This window comes from Ceratotherium simum, chromosome 6, assembly GCF_057802395.1.
Source record: "Ceratotherium simum simum isolate JZ-2026a chromosome 6, ASM5780239v1, whole genome shotgun sequence".
In the NCBI taxonomy this organism is placed as follows: domain Eukaryota; kingdom Metazoa; phylum Chordata; class Mammalia; order Perissodactyla; family Rhinocerotidae; genus Ceratotherium; species Ceratotherium simum.
This window is the reverse complement of record NC_141905.1, coordinates 32,269,504-32,290,638: the sequence shown is the minus strand read 5'-3', so window position 1 is coordinate 32,290,638 and position 21,135 is coordinate 32,269,504. Positions and strand designations below refer to the sequence as shown.

General features: G+C 36.7%; 1 protein-coding gene across 3 annotated transcripts in view; it reads left to right on the top strand.

Annotated features, from left to right (window-relative positions):
• The window catches only part of DDX50 (DExD-box helicase 50), a 38,700-nt gene that overhangs the window by 10,156 nt on the left and 7,409 nt on the right, over nucleotides 1-21,135 (top strand). For 2 of the 3 annotated variants that reach the window (XM_004427049.2, XM_087432108.1), the window contains exons 5-14: nucleotides 101-218; nucleotides 336-521; nucleotides 1,010-1,155; nucleotides 6,646-6,795; nucleotides 14,232-14,393; nucleotides 15,785-15,904; nucleotides 16,662-16,735; nucleotides 16,960-17,119; nucleotides 18,937-19,071; nucleotides 20,642-20,686. In XM_004427049.2, the coding sequence (XP_004427106.1) occupies nucleotides 101-218; nucleotides 336-521; nucleotides 1,010-1,155; nucleotides 6,646-6,795; nucleotides 14,232-14,393; nucleotides 15,785-15,904; nucleotides 16,662-16,735; nucleotides 16,960-17,119; nucleotides 18,937-19,071; nucleotides 20,642-20,686 (1,296 nt within the window). The remainder of the gene's footprint in view (nucleotides 1-100; nucleotides 219-335; nucleotides 522-1,009; nucleotides 1,156-6,645; nucleotides 6,796-14,231; nucleotides 14,394-15,784; nucleotides 15,905-16,661; nucleotides 16,736-16,959; nucleotides 17,120-18,936; nucleotides 19,072-20,641; nucleotides 20,687-21,135) is intronic. The other variant, XM_087432107.1, reaches the window with a different exon arrangement.

Below are 21,135 nucleotides of genomic sequence, written 5' to 3'. Positions count from 1 at the left end.
CCGAGATTCCTAGTTTTAAATACATCTTAAAAAAAAGATCTTCTCGGTTTGAATAATCTATAGAAAAGTATCTTTTTGTTTTTTTAAACCTCTTGCTCAGGTACTTGTTTTGGCTCCTACAAGGGAACTGGCAAACCAAGTAGCCAAAGACTTCAAAGATATAACTAGGAAACTCAGCGTGGCATGTTTTTATGGTGGAACATCATATCAAAGCCAAAGTGAGTAAATATGTGTGTTAGTAGTACAAAGATCTATTTGCTACTTAAATATAAAGAAATAGTGTGATAATATGTATTTGATTTTTACGAGTTACTGGTATTTCTCTCCTCTCATAGTTAATCATATTCGAAATGGTATTGACATCTTGGTTGGGACCCCTGGTCGTATCAAAGATCATCTACAGAGCGGCCGATTAGATCTTTCTAAACTGCGTCATGTTGTCCTTGATGAAGTGGATCAAATGTTAGATTTAGGCTTTGCTGAACAAGTTGAAGATATTATCCACGAATCCTACAAAACTGGTATATCCTAATTCAAAATAAGCACATTAGCAGTTATTCTTTTCTTGAAAAGCTTATGAATTTTTTATTTCATAATTTTTATTACATTGTCTCCAGTGTTCTAACAAAATTAAAGTTATTTGGTATCTGTTCTCTTCTTGAACAAGAAAGTACAGTAGCATACTTTCACTATGTTCTTAGCTTTCTATGCTTTCTTCCATGTATTACATTTTTAAAGTCAGTAGTTAGATTTACTAACTCATTTTACTGATTTCTTTGCTCATTGTTCCATCTAAATTCTCACCTTCCTTCTGGGTTTAGTTTTCTTCATATTTTTCCCCCAGTTTTGAAAGTTGAAAATTTTAATAATTGCATTGAAGTTTGTATGTCCAAAATTCACTCCAAGTTTTAAATTTTTCATTATTTCTTTGAAGTCTGGGGGGATTTTTGAGAGCTGACTACACCATGGGATATTAAGAAAGCGTTTGAATTCTTTTTGTTTATTTAAGATTCTGAAGACAATCCTCAGACTTTACTTTTTTCTGCAACTTGCCCACAGTGGGTATACAAAGTTGCAAAAAAATACATGAAATCCAGATATGAACAGGTTGACCTTGTTGGAAAAATGACTCAAAAGGCTGCAACTACTGTGGAAGTAAGTAGCTTTCCAGCATGATAGATTTTAGCTTTTAGTTGGTATTTTGAAATTTGTTGAAGCTAAACTTATGTTTTAGTTACCAGTTCAGGCCAAATCTCTCCTTTTTGCCCTTAGTCAATAAGATACCTATTAATTTCTAGTCTGAGACTGAGGAGCAGAATAGAATAAATAGGGGGGGAAAGTATGTCAACAGGCAAGTCCTAACGGGAGATATACAAGCAGCCATAGAGACAGAATTAAAGTATGTAGAATGTGGCAAAGGAGACGACTCATACCATTTCAAAAAGAATAGTGCTGGGATAATTTGTTAAAGCTTAGGTGAAAAAAAGTTAGATCCTCATCTCATACCCTGTACCAAAAATATTCCCAAAAGATTTTTAAAAATTAAGCCATAAAATAAGTTGAAGCAGATGTAGAAGAACAGTCGTTTGATTTCAGGAAAGGGAAGGCTTTTCTAAACATAAAGTCCTGAAGAAGATACACCATAAAGGAAAAGGTTGATAATTTTGACTCCATGAAAATTTAATAGTATTTAAAAAAAAAAAAAAAGATTAAAGGTAATATTTGCATTATTTAAAGTCACCTCTGTATATGTCGCTTTTCCATTTAATAGATGTACATATATGTATATGTAGATAAAAAATAAGTTAAATGAACAATAGTATAATTTGTAAATACAATGTAATGGTTGAAAAGAATGAATTTGAGTGATAAAAACCAAATTACAAAATGATATGTACAAAATCATACTATTTTTTAAAAAAATACACAAATAATGCTAAATGAGTTCTTAAGGTATTTACTTAAATGTACAAAGATGGATTGGAAGGATAAACATCAAAGTAATGTGATGATTACTTCTGGGAAAGAGGACTATTGTAGTACAGGATGGTGAAAGCAAGCTTTGTATCTTTTGTAATGGCTGAAAGTTTTACAATAAGAACACAAAATGTACCAGTGAAAGAAAATTTATTAAGGACATTTTCAAACATGTACAAGAATTGAATAGTATAAGGGATCTGATGTACCCATCACCAGGCTTGAACAATGATCTTTTCTATACCCCCTTTCTATACATTCTTCATCCCTATATTTGAAGCAATCCAGTCATCGTTTCATCTTTCATGTAATTGTATATATTTTTAAAAGGATATGGGCTCTTAAAAAAACAAACAAAAAACCTCAAAGTTACTATCACAGTAGGAAAAAACAGTAATTCTTTAATATTAAATATCTATTGTCCACATTGCCCAGTTGTCTAATAGTTTGTTTGAATCTGGATCCAAATAAGATCCTTACATTGCTGCTGGTTATTTATATATGTCTTAAATCTTTTATAGTCTACAGGTTCCTCTGTCCTTTTTTTCCTTGCAATTTTTTCTTGAAAAGAATCATCATTTGTCCTGCAAGTTTCCCACTGTCTCAGTTTTGCTATTGGCAACCCTGTGGTGTTACTTAACACGTTCCTCTGCCTTCATTTTCTTTTCTTTTTTTTTTTGTGAGGAAGATCAGCCTTGAGCTAACATCTGCCAATCCTCCTCTTTTTGCTGAGGAAGACTGGCCCTGGGCCAACATCCATGCCCATCTTCCTCCACTTTATATGGGACGCCGCCACAGCATGGCTCGACAAGCAGTGCGTCAGTGCTTGCCTGGGTTCCAGACCGGGGAACCGCGGGCCACTGCAGTGGAGCGCGTACACTTAACCGCTTGCGCCACCAGGCCGGCCCCTGCCTTCATTTTCTTGTGAGTTGATGGTTAGATTGTGAGGCTGGTTCAGATTCAAGTTCTTTTTTCTTTTTTCTTCTTTGAGAGTAGGGGAAGAAGCAAGGCTGTTGTACGTGGTACAAATGATTCTTAGTTTTCTTCTTTGTGCTTTTCTCTGTTTTCTAGGTGTTCTATAGTTACTATGTGTTATGTTTTAAAAACAATTTTATTGCGATATATGTTAAAATGCACAGATTTAAAATGTACATTATGGGGCCTGCCCTGTGGCTTAGCGGTTAAGTGTCCGCGCTCTGCTACTGGTGGCCCGGGTTCGGATCCCGGGCACGCACCGACGCACCGCTTCTCTGGCCATGCTGAGGCCGCGTCCCACATACAGCAACTAGAAGGATGTGCAACTATGACATACACTTATCTACTGGGGCTTTGGGGACAAAAAAGGAGGAGGATTGGCAATAGATGTTAGCTCAGAGCCGGTCTTCCTCAGCAAAAAGAGGAGGATTAGCATGGATATTAGCTCAGGGCTGATCTTCCTCACACACACACAAAAAAAAGTAAAATAAAATAAAATAAAATGTACATTATGTTTTTTCCCAACATTTTATCATGAAAATTTTCAAACACTGAAAATTTGGAAGAATTTTAGAGTGAACATGCATATACCCACCAGCTAGATTCTGCCATTAATATTTTACTCTGTTTTATCACATATCTACCCATCCCTATATCTATCTTATTTTTTGATTCATTTCAAATTGCAGAAATCAGTATACTTCCCGTAAGTATTTTAGCATGCCTATCTTTAACTGGAGCTCAGTATTTACAATTTTTTTATTGTGGTGAAATTCACATAACAAATTTACCATTCTGAATTGTACGATTCAGTGTCATTTAGTACATTCATGATGTTGTACAACCATTGCTTCTACTTCCAAAACACTTCATCACCCCAAAAGGAAACCCTGTAACACCTAAGCAGTTACTCCCCATTCCCCACTTCCCCTAGCAACCACCAGTCTGCTTTCTGTCTCTATGAATTTACCTATTCTGGATAGTTCATATAAATGTAATAATACAGCATGTGACTTCCTTTTGTCAGGCTTCTTTCACTTAGCATGATGTTTTTGAGGTTCATCCATATAATACTAACTTTTTTTGTTGTTGAGGAAGATTCGCCCTGAGCTATCATGTGTTGCCAATCTTCCTTTTTTTTCTTTTTGCTTGAGGAAGATTAGCCCTGAGCTGACATCTGTGCCAGTCTTCCTCTATATCATATGTGGGTCACCACCACAGCATGGCTGATGAGTGGTGTAGGTCTGCACCCCGGCTCTGAACCTGAGAAACTGGGCTGCCGAAGTGGAGTGCTCTGAACTTAACCACTAGGCCACGGGACCAGCTCCAATGTTTATAGTTTTTAAAATAAGATTTACATACAATGAAATGTAAAATTTTAAGTGTACATTTGCTTAGTTTTAACAAATTCATAAATGTGTGACCCACACCACTATCAAAATATAGGATATTACCATCATCCCAGAAAGTTCCCTCATGCCACTGGCTAGTCAGTCCCCATCCAGAGACAACTGCTGTTCTGATTCTTTTTCCACCATAGACTAGTTTTGCCTGTTCTAGAACTTCATGTAAATGGAATTATCTGTGTGTACTCTTTTTCTATAAGGCTTCGTTCACCCAGTATATGTTTTGAGATTCATCCGTATTGTTGCATGTATTAGTAGTTGGTTCCTTTTAATTACTGAATAGTTTTCTCTTGTATAAATATACTACAGTTTGTTTATCCTTTCACCTATTGATGGCCATTGGTATATTGTTTTTTTTTTAATTATTTTATTGAGGTCATATTGGCTTATAACATTGTGTAAATTTCAGGTGTACATTGTTATATTGCAGTTTCTGTGTAGACTGTATCCTGTTCACCACCAATAGTCTCGTTTTTATCTGTCACCATACATATGTGCCCCTTCACCCCCTTTGCCCTCCCCTCACTCTTTTCACCTCTGGTAACCACCAATCTGTTCTCCTTATCTATGTGTTTGTTTGTTTAGGAGTGAAATCATACAGTATTCCACATAGGAGTGAAATCATACAGTATTTGTCTTTCTCTGTCTGACTTATTTTGCTTAACATAATACCCTCAAGGTCCATCCATGTTTTTGCAAATGGCATGATCTCGTCTTTTTTTTTATGGCTGAGTAGTATTCCATCCTATGTGTGTACCGCATCTTCTTTATCATTCATCTGTTGATGGGCACTTGGGTTGCTTCCACGTCTTGGCTATTTTGAATAATGCTCTGATGAACATAGGGCTACATATATCTTTTTGAATTACTGATTTCACATTCTTTGGATAAATACCCAGTAGTGCTATTAATAGCTGGATCATATGGTATTTCCATTTTTAGTTTTTTGAGAAATCTCCATACTGCTTTCCATAGTGGCTGCGCCAGTTTGCATTTCCACCAGCAGTGTATGAGCATTCTCTTTTCTCTGCATCCTCTCCAATGCTTGCTATTTCTTGTCTTGTTAATTATACCCATTCTGATGGTTGTAAGGTGATATCTTATTGTAGTTTTTTTTTTTTTTTTTTTTGCTAAGGGAGATTCACCCTGAGCTAAAATCTGTTGCCAGTCTTCCTCTATTTTTGTATGTGGGTCACTGCCCCAACATGGCCACCGATGAGTGGTGTGTAGGTCAACTCCTGGGAACCGAACCTGGGCCGCCCAAGCAGAGCAAGCTGAACTTAACCACTAGGCCACGGAGGTGCCCCGTCTCATTGTAGTTTTGATTTGCATTTCTGTAATTATTAGGGATGTTGAACATCTTTTCATGTGCCTATTGGCCATCTGTATATCTTCTTTGGAAAAATGTCCACTCATTTCCTCTGCCCATTTTTTGATTGAGTTGATCATTTTTTTGTGTTGAGTTGTATGAGTTCTTTATATATTTTGGAAATTAACCCCTCATTAGATATATGATTTGCAAATATTTTCTCCCAGTTGATGGGTTGTCTTTTAGTTTTGTTGATGGTTTTCTTTGCTGTGCAGAAGCTTTCTAGTCTGATGTAGTCCCATTTATTTATTCTTTTGTTTCCCTTGCCTGAGTAGACATGGTATTCGAAAGGATACTGCTAAGACCAATGTCAGAGAGCATACTGCCAATATTTTCTTTGAGGAGTTTTATGGTTTCAAGTGTTAAATTCAAGTCTTTAATCTATTTAAGTTAGTTTTTGTGGGGCCGGCCCTGTGGCTTGGTGGTTAAGTGCGCGCGCTGCGATGCTGGCAGCCCGGGTTCGGATCCCGGGTGCGCATTGAGGCACCACTTCTCTGTCTATCCTGGGGCCGAGTCCCACATACAGCAACTAGAAGGGTGTGCAGCTATGACATACAACTATCTACTGGGGCTTTGGGGGCAAAAAATAAAATAAATAAAAAATTTAAGTTAGTTTTTGTGTATGGTATAAGATAATGGTCTACTTTCATTCTTTTGCGTATGGCTGTCCAATTTTCCCAACACCATTTATTGAAGAGACTTTCCTTTCTCCGTTGTATGTTCCTGGCTCCTTTGTCAAAGATTAGCTGTCCATAGATGTGTGGTCATTTGTATATTGTTTTTAAATGAGGTTGGAGAGAATCGTTGTTTTATTGTTTGCTAGGAAGGCCAGTTCTTGAACAGGTAGAAAAAAATGTACAAGAGAAATCTTTTTGAATAATTTTAATGAAACGTATTTGACATTTTCTTTCCTCAAAGCATCTGGCTATCCAGTGCCATTGGTCTCAGAGGCCAGCAGTTATTGGAGATGTCCTTCAAGTCTACAGTGGGTCTGAAGGGAGGGCTATCATTTTCTGTGAGACCAAAAAGAATGTAACTGAAATGGCCATGAACCCACACATAAAACAGGTAAGTCTTTTTCATACTTTCTCTAATTGAGATTATAGGGATGAATCACTGAACAAAAGCTCATTATCCTTTGTGGGCCAGGTTTGATAGTCATTCTTAGATTGAGTCTCGTTCAGAAAGAAGTTATAGCCAGTCACTCATAATCTGTTAACTCAGGATGGAATTATATGCATTTTCATCAGAAGTTTTTTCAAGACTTTGCAAATGTGATCTTCAAAATACAAAGGTTGAAACAAAATAAGTTTCTATGGGTAAGAGTGGGTAATATTTTAGAAGTGTGTTATAAAATGAATCCAAATATTTATTGAATGAATGGATCAGAATACTAAATCCATGTGTCTTTTTTCTTTTAACTGTCTTTTCTTTTTTTTTTTTGTGAGGAGATCAGCCCTGTGCTAACATCTGCCAATCCTCTTTTTTTTTTTTGCCGAGGAAGACTGGCCCTGGGCTAACATCCCTGCCCATCTTCCTCCACTTTTTATGGGACACCGCCACAGCATGGCTTGCGAAGCAGTGCATCAGTGCGCGCCTGGGATCCAAACCGGCAAACCCTGGGCTGCCGCAGCAGAGCGTGCGCACTTAACTGCTTGCGCCACCCAGCCGCCCCCTCTTTTAACTTTTTATAGTAGAAGATTTCAAACATATACAGAAGTTGACTTGTAATAAACCCCTGTGTTTTCATTCTCCAACTACAACAATTAATCTGTTTCATCAAAATGCCCATACACTTCCTGCTCCTGAATTATTTTGAAGCAAGCCCTGGATAACATATTAATACGTTCATAAATATTTGGCTATGTGTCTCTAAAAGAAAAGGATTATTTTCAAAAACCCAGAATATTGTTATTACATTTAAAAAATTAATAGTAATTAATATCTTCAAATATCAATTAGTGTTTAGATTCTCTATTGCCTCATAAATGCTTTGTTTTTTCTTTTATAGTTTCTTTTCTTGAATCTGGATCCAAATTACATTGTGCGATTTCATTAAATATCTTTACTTTGTGGATTCCTCCTTCATCTGTTTTTTTCTTGTAGCTTTTTTATTGTTGTTTAAGAAATCATGTTTCCATAATCTAGAGTATTGCCTTCCTGTGATACCCTTTAACATGTTCCTCTGTCTTCTGTATTTCCTGAAAATTCAGGTGTGTTTGTTTGTTTAGAGCAAAACTTTTATAGGTAGTGTACTTCCATAAAGAGCTATATAATGTCTAGGTCTTTCTCTTTTTGTGATGTTAATGTCCATTGATAATAACACCATCAGTCCTTATGTCAGTGTCTCTGCAGTCATTTTTGTTTTCTGTGACTTATCTGATAGATTCCTGAGGAAGGGCTCGTGGAAACAGTATTGCCTGTTGATAATAGCTTGTTTGTAACTTTATACCTGAAAATCGTTTTGGCTGAATATAAAATTCTTGGTTCACATTCTCTTTCCTTTAGTATCTTAAATATTTTTCCATTGTTTTTGGAATAAAGCATACTGTAAAAAGTCTGATGTCAGTCTGATATTTTTTTTTCTTGTGAGTGATTTGGTCTTTTGCCTGAATGCAAAGGACTTTTTAAAAAAAAAAATCAGTTTTATTAGAATATATTTTGGTGGTGTTCTTGGTCACTTTTTCTGGATACACAGTATGCACTTTCAATTTATGGTTTCAAATATGTATTTTTTTAATTTCAGCAAAATTTTCTTGAATTATAATTTTTTGATATTTGGTTTGTCTGCTTTGGTTTTTGTCTTGAGAGACTCTTGTTATATATGTGTTGGCTTTTTTCTTCTCTCCTTTGTCACTTTATCTCAAACCCTTTTCATCTTTTTCTTTATTTCAGTTTTCAAAATTTCCCGTTTTTAAGGCACAATCTGTTGTGCTTACTCAATCTTATATTCTTTCCAGTGTAGTCTTCATTTGCAAAAAGTCTTTATCTTTTATTTCTACTTCTTTCTTGAGTCATTTCACCCCATTGGTTTTTCTCATTCTGATTTTTCTTGTTCTGTCATATATCGTTTAAAAATTTTCTTATAGCTCATTCAGAAATACAATGCTGTACTTTTCATCTGTTTTGTGGGCATGCCTTTCTAGAGCTCTTTCATTATTTGTAGGGATATTATCCTGCTTCTTATTCTGTTCCCCGTCTCCCCCCATTACTTTCTATGGGATTTAACCATGATCTTTTCTGTTGCTTATTTTTAGATGAAGTAAATCTTTCTGAACTTTACATGGAGAGGCATGGATCAGAATAGTTTTCTAGCTTCACTGTTATTTTTGTTAGTGTTTAAGAATACAGTCTGTAAATTATATGTCAATAAAGCTTTTAAAAAAAGGTCTCCTGCTTTCTGAGCTCTGGCTGTCTTTTCCCTCACTTTTATCTGGATCTTCTCTTTCCTTTGCTTCTGTCATCTCTGGCATCCTCAGTTTGGATTCTAGGTCCAACAGTTTGTTCTCAGCGTGGGGCTTTGTCCTGGCAAGGGAGCATTGGCTTGTTAATTTTGAAAGTTCATATAGGGCTCAGGCTTCTCCAGCCTCTTTCAGACCTTACCTCTGGCTCCTCACAATCACCCTTGAATGTGCAGAAACTCCCCCCGTTTCAGTTGCTGTTCTCAAATTGGCCCATTATGCTTTCCAGGGAGTATCTGCTCTTAGGACTAGAAAATTCCCCCCTATACATACAGGTGTTGTCCCTACCTGTTCATGTTTTAGAAATCATGAAAATGCCTTGTCACTTAGTTTTGTCATTTAATTTTGTTATCCTAGTTGCTCTGTTTGTTTTTACGTGAGAACTGGAGATTCAAAAACTATGCTGTCACCATCTTCCCCAGTGTCGTTTTAACTAATTGTGTAGCTTTAGCTTTGTACCCAGTATAAACAAATGGAGGCTAAATAGTGAAAGAGTGTTGGAGGGTAGTTGATTTACCTCTCCTGTCATTGCTTTGGAACACTCAGCAGCAGCTGTCTTGCAGAAGCTATTGTTTTATTTTGTAGGGAGGAGTTGCCTTGCTGCGAAGGCTGGGTGAGAATTCTCTTAGTGGATGAAATCAGTTTCTATGGTTGGGAGTCATGTAATTTCTCCTCTGCTGGTGACTGCTATTTAGGTAAAAAGCAGTAGTAGCATATCGTTATGGGCGATAGGGGATTTTATGGACTAACCAGGGAACTTTAATGGTTAGTTTATTTTTATTTTTATTTATTTATTTATTTATTTTTAAACTTTATTTATTTATTTTTCCCCCCAAAGCCCCAGTAGATAGTTGTATGTCATAGCTGCACATCCTTCTAGTTGCTGTATGTGGGACTCGGCCTCAGCATGGCCAGAGAAGCGGTGCGTCGGTGCGCACCTGGGATCCGAACCCAGGCCGCCAGTAGCGGAGTGCGCGCACTTAACTGCTAAGCCACGGGCCGGCCGTATTTTTATTTTTAAATTTTGATTTAATTGAATTTTTTCCTTAAGGTAGGTTTTATCAGAAAAATGCCTTCTTAATTCTAAACAATTACACACACACGTACACGCACACAAACTTTTGGAAAATAATTTATTCATAAGTTGGCGACCTGGACACTGTCACTGGTATCATGAATGTATTATGTCCTTCTTAGGACTAATTATCAAGTAAAAAATCTGTGCTGTGTCAAATTTTTAAAAAATGAATTTGAAAAATTCACTATGAAATACTGTCCAACGTATTTAAAGTATGTTTGTTTATAACTTAAAAAATATATATATAATAATGTTTCCTTTCTTGAAACATTTCTCTTAACTTGGGTTCCATGATATCACATGGGTTTTCTTCCTTTTCCTCTGGCTAACCGTTCCTGGTTTTGTTGAGGTCTTTTTGTATTCTTACTTGTACTTTAAATATTGGCATTTCTCACAGTTCTAATCTCTGTACTTATTTCTTCTCATTCAACGTATTCTTCCTGAGCATAGTGATTTTTTTTTTTTTTTAAAGATTTTATTTATTCATTTTTTTCCCCCCAAAGCCCCAGTAGATAGTTGTATGCCATAGGTTCACATCCTTCTAGTTGCTGTACGTGGGACTCAGCCTCGCGTTGGACGGAGAAGTGGTGCCTCGGGGCGCGCCCGGGTTCCGAACCCGGGCCGCCAGCATCAGAGCGCGCGCACTTAACCGCTAAGCCACGGAGCCGGCCCAAGCATAGTGATTAATATCACAGATTTTGGAGTCAGACAGATCAGAGTTTAAATCCCAATTGTCTTACTTACTAGCTATGTAACCTTAAGCAAGTCACTTCATATTTCAGTGCCCATGTTTCCTTTTTAAAAAGTAGTATTGAGGGGCCGGCCTGGTGGTGCAAGCGGTTAAGTGTGCGTGCTCCACTGCGGCGGCCCGGGGTTCGCCCGTTTGGATCCCAGGTGTGCACCATCGCACTGCTTGGCAAGCCATGCTGTGGCGGCATCCCATATAAAGTGGAGGAAGATGGGCATGGAGGTTAGCCCAGGACCAGTCTTCTTTAGCAAAAAAAGAGGAGGATTGGCAGATATTAGCACAGGGCTGATCTTCCTCACAGAAAAAAAGTAGTATTGAAAATAAATTTTTTACACTTTTAAGATTTAAGTGAAATCATTTATTTAAAGCATTTAGTACAATGCGTTTCTCTTTTTTTTTTTTTTGTGAGGAAGATTAGCCCTGAGCTAACATCTGTTGCCAATCTTCCTCTTTTTGCTGAGGAAGATTGGCCCTGGGCTAACATTGTGCCCATCTTCTTCTACTTTATATGTGGGACACCTGCCACAGCATGGCTTGATAAGTGGTGCATAGGTCTGCACCTGGGATCTGAACCTGTGAACCCCAGGCTGCCGAAGTAGAGCGTGCGAGCTTAACCACTATGCCACCAGGCTGGCCCTGGTACAATGGTTTTCTTATAGCAAGCAGTCAATAAGTGCAGAAATATAGTTTAGCTCTGTATATAGATACGTATATCTAATCACTCCTATGGCTCCGGTTATTGTATATATGCTGATGATATCCAAATCTCTTTCCAGGTTAGCTCTGTCTCCAGAATCAAGACCTGTGTCTACCCTACTGGCCACAGACACCTCAACCTATTGTGTACCTAAAATTGAATTCATTCTCTTCTACACTCTAATACCTGCTCTGTCTCCAACATTCCATGTTGTTGAATGATACATCTATCCATAGCCTAAGCCAGAAATCTACATATTGTCCTTGACTTTTCTTCCTTACCATTTGCCATCCAGTTAACTACAAAGTATTTTTGGGTTCTATCTCCCATGGTTTAAAATGGTCCGTTTCTTTCCTACTGCCATTGCAGAAGCTCAGAATCTGGGAATCATGTATGATACGTTTCTTTACCTTATACCTCATTTCCACTCCCAAGTCCTTCCAGTTTCATCTGCTGATAGTTTTTGAATTCATTTATGGCCTAGCTCCTACTTACCTTTCCAGCCTCAACTTATCATTATACTTTCTTCTCATTTCTGCATTCTCTCCATACGTGCCATGTTTCCTCTCACCACAAGGCTCTTGAACGTATAGTCTGCCTTACCTAGCAACTCCTACTCATCCTTCAGATATCAGTCCAGAGCATCACTTTTCAGGAAGTTCTTTTCTTGCCCCAAACTGGGTCAGGTTGTCTTCTTATAAATGCCCTTTGCCTCTTAGACCCGTGCATCATCCATTACACTTGTTGGCTAAATTGATTTGCATGCCTAATTATTTCATAAATGCCCATCTCCCTGACCGGAGTATAAAGACCATGAGGACAAAGGCAGTCTTATTTTTGTTTGCCATTTTATCCCTAGTACCTGACATGTTGTAGATTACTAAATGTTGGTTGAATGAATAGTTATTGATACCACCTTGGTGAAGCCACTGATATCTCTTCTGAATTTCTATAACAGCCTGCCACCTGGGTCTCCCTAGCTTTTGCCTTGCCCTTTTCTAATACATTCTATACATTGTAGCCACCCGCAGTGTTCCTTCTACAATGCAAATATGTTCATGATAATCTTCTGCTTATAATCATTCCATTGTTCCATATTGTCCTCAGGATAAAATTCATATTCCTTGCCAGCCTCATCTCTCACCACTTCCCCTTTTCACTCTGTGCTTCAGCAATACTCAAATATTTGTAGTTCTCTAGACACACTATTTATGTGGGATATTGCTTCTGCCCAGAGCTCCCTAGCCTCCTGCTCCTCCTTTTACCTGACTTCTAGTTCCTTATTATCTGTCAGGTCTCAGCTTCAGTGCTTCCTTCCCCTCAAACAAGATTGTGTTGGGTTTCCCTCTTAGGTGTTCCTATAGCATCCTGCACCTTGTTATCGCACATATCGTACGGTATTGAAGATGCCTGTCAACTTGTCTGTCCCAGGGCTGTTTCTTTATGATTATTCCAGAACCCGACAGAGTGCCTGGTGCATAGCAAGTGCTCAGTGAATTCACTCGTGAATGCATTAGGCTTGAATACTACAGTTTAGATACTGTGGGGGTTAAATCATTTTTATGAACTTTTTAATTTTAATAGTGGCTAGGAATACTGGGAAATTTATGTATAATACTAGGAAAATTATTTTCAGCACAAATGGAAGATCAGCCCAGTATAAATAGGTTCAACTTCACTAAAAATTACAGAAATGTAAATTAAAAGAACATTGGGAAATTGTTTTTGCCTATTAGATTCACAAGGATTGTAATGATATATAATATACAAGGTAGGTGGAGTAAGATGAAATAAACTCATAAAATGTTGAAGAGTAAATGTAAAAAGAGGGTTCAACCTCTTTTTACAATACAGTTTTGCATAGCTATTAAAATGTTAACTGTTCATAATTTTTGAGCCAGAAATTCAACGTCTATATATTTATCCTACTGAAATATACATATACTGAGGGGTTCAGAGATCTAAGTACACGGTTATTCATTGTAGCATAGTTTCTAGAGGTGAAAATTTGGATATGAGCCAAATGTTTATCAGTAGGATATTGCTAAAATTAATGATACTGCATCCATATGAAGAAATCATATACGGTTTTAAAAAATTAAATAGAGTTATATCTGTAGATGTGGAAAAATGGCTAAGATATAATAAATTTATAAAGCAGGTGGCAAAACAGTACATATATAGTATGATCCCATTTTTACAAGTAAATACATAAAATTATAGTATATGCTAGTACATGTGAATAGTGTGTGTATGTGTAGTAAAAAAAATATCTGGAGGAATATTCACCAAACTTTAGCAGTGAATTATTAGGAGGCTGATATTAAGGGAAGCTTTTACATTTTATGTTTAATATTCTCTGTAATGTTTGATTTTTTTAAACAATAAGCATGCATTATTATAATTATCAGAAAATAAGATTAAAAAACAACAAAAAAAGATCACAGACTGTATGGTGTTAGGGTGCTATATCAATTGCAATTATGAGCTGGACACTTACCTTTCCCCTTTTTCAAATAGAATGCCCAGTGTTTACATGGGGACATTGCACAGTCACAAAGAGAAATTACGCTGAAAGGCTTCAGAGAAGGTAGTTTTAAAGTTTTGGTGGCTACCAATGTGGCTGCCCGTGGTTTGGACATTCCTGAGGTTGACCTGGTGATTCAAAGTTCTCCTCCACAGGTAGGAAATGAGGTTTTTTCCAGTTTTATTGAAAAATAATTGACATATATCACTGTATAAGTTTAAGGCATACAGATGGTTTGATTTACATATATTGTGAAATGATTACCACAGTAGGTTCAACTAACATCCGTCTTCTCATATAGACACACTAAAAAAAAACGAAGAAAAGAAAAAAAATTTTCTCCTTGTGATGAGAACTTGTAGGATTTACTCTCCTAACAACTTTCCTATATATTGTAAAGTAGTGTTAGCTATTGTCATCATGTTGTACATTACATCCCTAGTACTTATTTATCTTATAACTGGAAGTTTATATCTTTTGACCACCTTCCTCCGATTCCCCCTCCCGCTACCCTCCGCCTCTAGTAACCAATACGTCTGATGTCTGTTTCTATGAGTTTAGTTTTTTTTTAGATTCCACATATAAGTGAGGTCATACAGGATTTATCTTTCTCTGTCTGACTTATTTTCCTTAGCATAATGCCTTCCAGGTCTATCCATGCTGTCACAAATGGTAGGATTTTCTTGTTTTTTATGGCTGAATAATATTTCATTGTGTATATATATATACACAACACAACTTGTTTATCCATTCATCCCTTGATGGATACTTAGGTTGTTTCCATGTCTTGGCTATTGTAAATAATGCTGCTATGAATATGGGGGTGCAGATATCTTTTAAAGTTAGTGTTTTTGTCTCCTTTGGCTATATTCCCTAAAGTGGAATTGCTGGATCATATGGTAGTTCTATTTTTAAATTTTTGAGGATCTTCCATACTGTTTTCCATAGTGGCTGTACCAATTTAAAATCCCACAACAGTGCACAAGAGTTCCATTTTCTCCACATCCACGCCACCATTTGTAATCTCTTGTCTTTTTGATGATGGCCATTCTAACAGGTATGAGGTGATATCTCATTGTGGTTTTAATTTGCAAGGAAATGAGATTCGATTTAGGGAAAATAAAAGCACCTATATAAATTGCCATTTTATTTACAAGATATTGCCTGGGATATGAAAAATATGTTATCTGTTTTTGCTCTTAGCCTTCTTTTGTTAGTGCAGTGTTAAATTGATCAGAATCTGATGTCTTTGCAAATGATTAACTTCATTATTTGGATTTGAAGCATGGAACCATGCAAGGGAATTATAAAAAGTTGCCATATAAAGAACCCTGGGATGAGGTGGATAAAAAGGTTTTAAATCATATCCCCTTTATCCCAAAATTCAAGCATGAAAGTTCCTTGGGATGTTGAAAAGAGCAACAGGATTAAAATAAAAATATTATTATTAGTTGTAGTTTTGTTATTATTAGCATTATTTTTTGGATGCTGGAATGACTGTGTAATTTGCCAGAATTTTAAAAAGTATCACCTTTTTTATTTTTAGGATGTTGAATCCTATATTCATCGCTCTGGACGCACAGGTAGAGCTGGCCGGACAGGGATTTGCATATGTTTTTATCAACCAAGGGAAAGAGGTCAACTAAGATATGTGGAACAAAAAGCAGTAAGTAGAGTTAAATTGTTTCAGGCTTATTGTCCAAATGGTGCCTTAGAAAGAGCTCTTTTTATATTTGTTCTCACAAATAGATCTTTATAACTTTTCTCAGTTTAAGTTGCATTTGGATGTGAAGCATGTGAAGAGCTAAATTTGTATTAGCTGCAAGACTTTGTTTTAATACAGCTTTTATTGTGAAGACAGAAGAGCTGACTTTCTCATTTTTCCCTTGAATTTCTCCCTTGATACTGAAATCAGAAGTGCATTGTGATTTCAATACCTCTTAGTCCAGCATTGTAAATGGGTGACTGTGACATTGTCTTGGTGTAATAGTTAAGATTATATTGAGTAATGGTACAATAGCCAGTTTCTATAAGAAATTATACATTTTTTGTGGTCTGGATTTTTTGTGGTATTTCACATTTTTTCTTATTTTTATGATGTGTGTTTTTATACACTATTTCATATTCTTTGCAAAATGGGAGTAATAAGGAAAAAAGTTGATGTAAACAGCATCTTTTTCTTCTTTTGAATCAGCTATATTTTGCAAGTGAAATTCCATGATTTTAATTAAGGGGCAATTCAAAAAATTTTTTTCTCTTTCTAGAATTTGTAGTTGATGATTTATTAGAAAAAGCAGATCTTTTGATCTGCTAGGGCTTGGAAATCTTTAAGTCCAAGAAATGGAAATTCAACAAACATTATTAATTTAGAAATTAATTGTAAAGACTTCCATTTTTCTTTAATATAATTCTTTCATTTTCAGGGAATTACTTTTAAACGTGTAGGTGTTCCTTCTACAATGGATTTAGTTAAATCTAAAAGCATGGATGCCATCAGGTATGCTTTCTGACCTTGCTGAATAATTTTTTCTTTTGTATTAGGCTATTCATCTTTAAGCTCTCCTAGTTCAAATATGAGAAAATTTAATCACCAGTTTTACCAGCAGACATTTAGTTATATTAAAATACGAAAACGTTGCTCTTTCTTTTCCCATTCATTCTCTTATCTTTAATTTTTTCCCGTTGTCTTGACCAAGAAAATTTACTATTTTTAAACCATAGGTCTCTGGCTTCCGTTTCTTATGCTGCTGTTGATTTTTTCCGACCATCAGCTCAGAGACTGATAGAGGAGAAAGGGGCAGTGGATGCATTGGCTGCAGCATTAGCTCACATCTCTGGTGCATCGAGTTTTGAACCACGATCTTTGATCACCTCTGATAAGGTAGAAATCTGTGAGAAAGTTGTATGTGGTGAGAAAGATTAAAATTGAACCATAGATATCTGTCTATCTGGAGAGAAATACAGGAAACCTTCACTTGGCACAGTACTGTGTTAACTGAAACTTGCATACCAGAACCTATTCTTCATTTTGTAAGTTGCCATGGAACCATGCAAGTCGAAAAATAGACTGTGCAGTTAACACAGTACCATGCAAAGTAAGGATGTAATCCATGTAAGGATTGCCTGTACATGTGGAGGCATTGCCTGTGTGTGTGTGGGGGGGGTGTGTATCCCACCAGGTTGGTATGGGATGTCAAAACAAACCACACCATTGTAAATGTATATTCTACTCTCTATAATTAGTAAGTAATCTGTGGGGTGATACTTTAGCACTGAGCAAATTCCCTATCCCTAATAATCCACCAAATACTTCTTAAGAAAATATTTAAACTGTAGTTCTTAAGAAAATATTAAGGGGCCAGCTCCATGGTCTAGTGGTTAAGTTCAGTGTGCTCCGCTTCAGCAGCCTGGGTTCAGTTCCCAGGTGTGGACCTACACCACTCGTCAGTGGCCATGCTGTGGCGGCAACCCACATACAAAATAGAGGAAGATTGGCACAGATGTTTGCTCAGGGTGAATTTTCCTCAGCAAAAAAAAAGAAAAGAAAATATTAACATAGACTTTTAGAGCTAAGTACCTAAGTGGTCATTTAGTTCCAGCCCTTATCTAATAATAGAATCCCTCGTTGGCAGATGGGTCATCTACCTCTGATTAAATATCTTGGAAACAGAGTGTTAGTGGTTTGAAATTTCTTTTACAGGTTAAACCAAAATCCAAAGTCTTTACTCTGAATGTCCTATAGGGTCTTTCCCTTGCTACCTTTTTGACCTGATCTCTTATCACTCTCCCTTTGCTTGTTTTACCTACCCTGACCTACGGGCTGTTACTCAAAACATAAACCTACCCTGCACAAGGCTTTTGCACTTACTTGCACTGTTTCAAATGTTCTTCCCTTTTAATAACCACACAGTTTCCTTTGTTACTTCATTCAGGTCTCTCCTCAAATATCACCATATCAGAGAAGTCTTTCCTGATCCCTCTGTCTAAAATAGCTTATCCCACCCTTTACTCTCTATTCCCTTCCCCTGCTTTATTTTTCTTCATGATGCTTATTATCTGACATTCTGTATATTTCCTTATTTGTTTACTCTCTACCCCCCACTTAACTTACCACCCTCACACGCCCCCCTCCCTGACTCGAATGTAACCTCCATGAGAGAAAGGACTATTTACTGCTGAATCTCTAGCACCTAGTACAGTCCCTGGCACATACGTGGGGCCACTCATTGTTAGATGAATGCCTCCCTGTATCTTCTTCATGTTGATCCTTTTGCTGTCCAGTGAAGTTTTATAGAACAAGTAATTTTTGCTTATGTAATATTCCTTCAGAAGTTTAAAGAGGTTTATGTCCTCTTGTTTTTCCACTCAAAGCTAACTTTTACTCCTTTAGCATTTCCTTAATTCTTTACTACCTTATCTTTTCTCTGATGCTCTAGTTTTTAAAATTTTCTCTTAAAGCATTATGGTTTGAATTAAATGTAGCCTTTACAGCAATGCATAGAAAATGACACCTTCAATGATCTGTAAACATTAGTCTTCTATTAATACAGTTTCAGAGAAGTTATTTTTTAGCAGTTATGTTATACTGTTGGCTCATAAGAAGTGCACAGTTAAGTCATGAAGGGCTGTAGAGTTAGAATTTCATTGTCCTGCTGCTGCTGCTTTTTTCCAAACAAAATGTGACTTTTATTCCTTCAGGGGTTTGTGACCATGACTCTGGAAAGCCCAGAAGAAATACAGGACGTCAGCAGTGCTTGGAAAGAACTTAACAGAAAGCTGAGTAGTAATGCTGTGTCCCAAATTACCAGAATGTGCCTCCTAAAAGGAAATATGGTAGGCTTTTCTAGATAAGTAAAAAGCTTTTTACTCAACTACCGTAAATGTTTATAAAGACCAGCAGAGTTTATTTTTCTTCCTTTTTTTGAAGACTAAAGGAATGAATAATACTGTTTTCTCCATGTGTTAGTTCATTTCCAGTTGTAAATTTGGGGAGTTATTAACCCATTCCTCTAGAAAGCTTATGTAAGTCATTCTGCTTAGTTTGACTATCTAATACCCAAGTTATTTAAGTTTCTGCCCTTGTATGCATATTATGTGTGGTTGTGTGTGTTTATTTTCTAAGACTCAGTAACTTATGATTGCAGCAGCTAAATAGCTCTATTTTTTAGAGAATACACAATATTGGTTTTAAAGTGGCCTGCTATTGGTTGTTAATGAGGATAATGATGTGAAGTAAGTATTTTACTACATTTATGAGGTAGCAAAATTAAAGCTGTCAGTATTAACTCGATTTTTTTTATTGGAAATAATTATCTCTCTCAAAGTTTAACATTGCTTATCTTTTAAGATTTGTTGCAAGTATGAGACAAATACACACATTGAGAAAAAAATGTGGAGGAGGGAAAATATAACAAGATCCTTAGCCCAAACTAGTTGCTATCCTTCAGTATTAAATTAACTTTCAACTTATTGGCAACCAAGACCAAAGAGGAGATATCTTGGGCTACATCATTCTCATTATCTGATAAACATCACAGCTCCTCAGGAGGGAAACTCTCTGGCACTAAATTTTTTTTTTTTTTTTTTTGTGAGGAGATCAGCCCTGTGCTAACATCCGCCAATCCTCTTCTTTTTTTGCTGAGGAAGATGGCCCTGGGCTAACATCTGTGCCCATCTTCCTCCACTTTATATGGGACGCCGCCACAGCATGGCTTGCCAAGCAGTGCGTCGGTGCGCGCCCGGGATCCGAACCAGCGAACCCCGGGCCGCCGCAGCGGAGCGCGCGCACTTAACTGCTTGCACCACCGGGCCGGCCCCTGGCACTAAATTTTTAAAGGAATTTATTAGATGGATCATTTTACAAGGGATATGGAACAATATTATAGTGTCTACAAAAACTTTTTTAGAGAATACTCTAGATTCTTAGTAGTAGTAGATTCTTATTAGATATTGTGTTTTTTTTTTTTTTTTTAAAGATTTTATTTATTCAGTTTTTTCCCCCCAAAGCCCCAGTAGAGAGTTGTATGTCATAGGTTCACATCCTTCTAGTTGCTGTACGTGGGACTCGGCCTCGCGTTGGACGGAGAAGTGGTGCCTCGGGGCGCCCCCGGGATCCGAACCCGGGCCGCCAGCATCAGAGCGCGCGCACTTAACCGCTAAGCCACGGAGCCGGCCCAGATATTGTGTTTAATTACTTTTCAGATTTAAAAAATACAATAAGCACCCATTCTGTGTCATGCATTATTATGTATTAGCTGTTGGAATTCTATAAGCAATCGTGGGACGCACCTAATCTTTTTTTTTTTTTTTTTGAGCTAATATAAGATTACCAGCAAGTATTTGTCTTTTAGTAAAAAATCAACTCATATGCATCTAAATAAAACTGTTCTCCTTTTGCTTTTAGGGTGTTTGCTTTGATGTTCCCACAACTGAGTCAGAAAGGTTACAGGTATTTTTAAGATTTTATCTGTTAAATAGTTGAGTATGTTTCTCTAAAAGATAGGGATTAAAAAAAACATAGTCACAATATCATTATCATGTCTAAATCAGTTAACAGTTCTTAATATAAAATATCCAGTCTGTATCATAATTTAAAACATCTTTTTATTATAAATAATTTCAAACATTAAAAAAATAGAATTGCTTACTGAATTTTCACGTCCCCATCACCCAGCTTCAGCAATTATCAACTCAAGGCCAATTTTGTTTCATGTCTACCTCCATCTACTTCCCCACTCTCCTATATTCTTCTGAAACAAATTCTAGGCATTCTATCATTTCAACCATAAATATATCCATATACCTAAATATTAAGGACACTTTAACAAAACATAATCATAATACCATAATTAAGCCCCCCAGAATAATAATTCCTTAATATCATCCAATTTTGTGTTT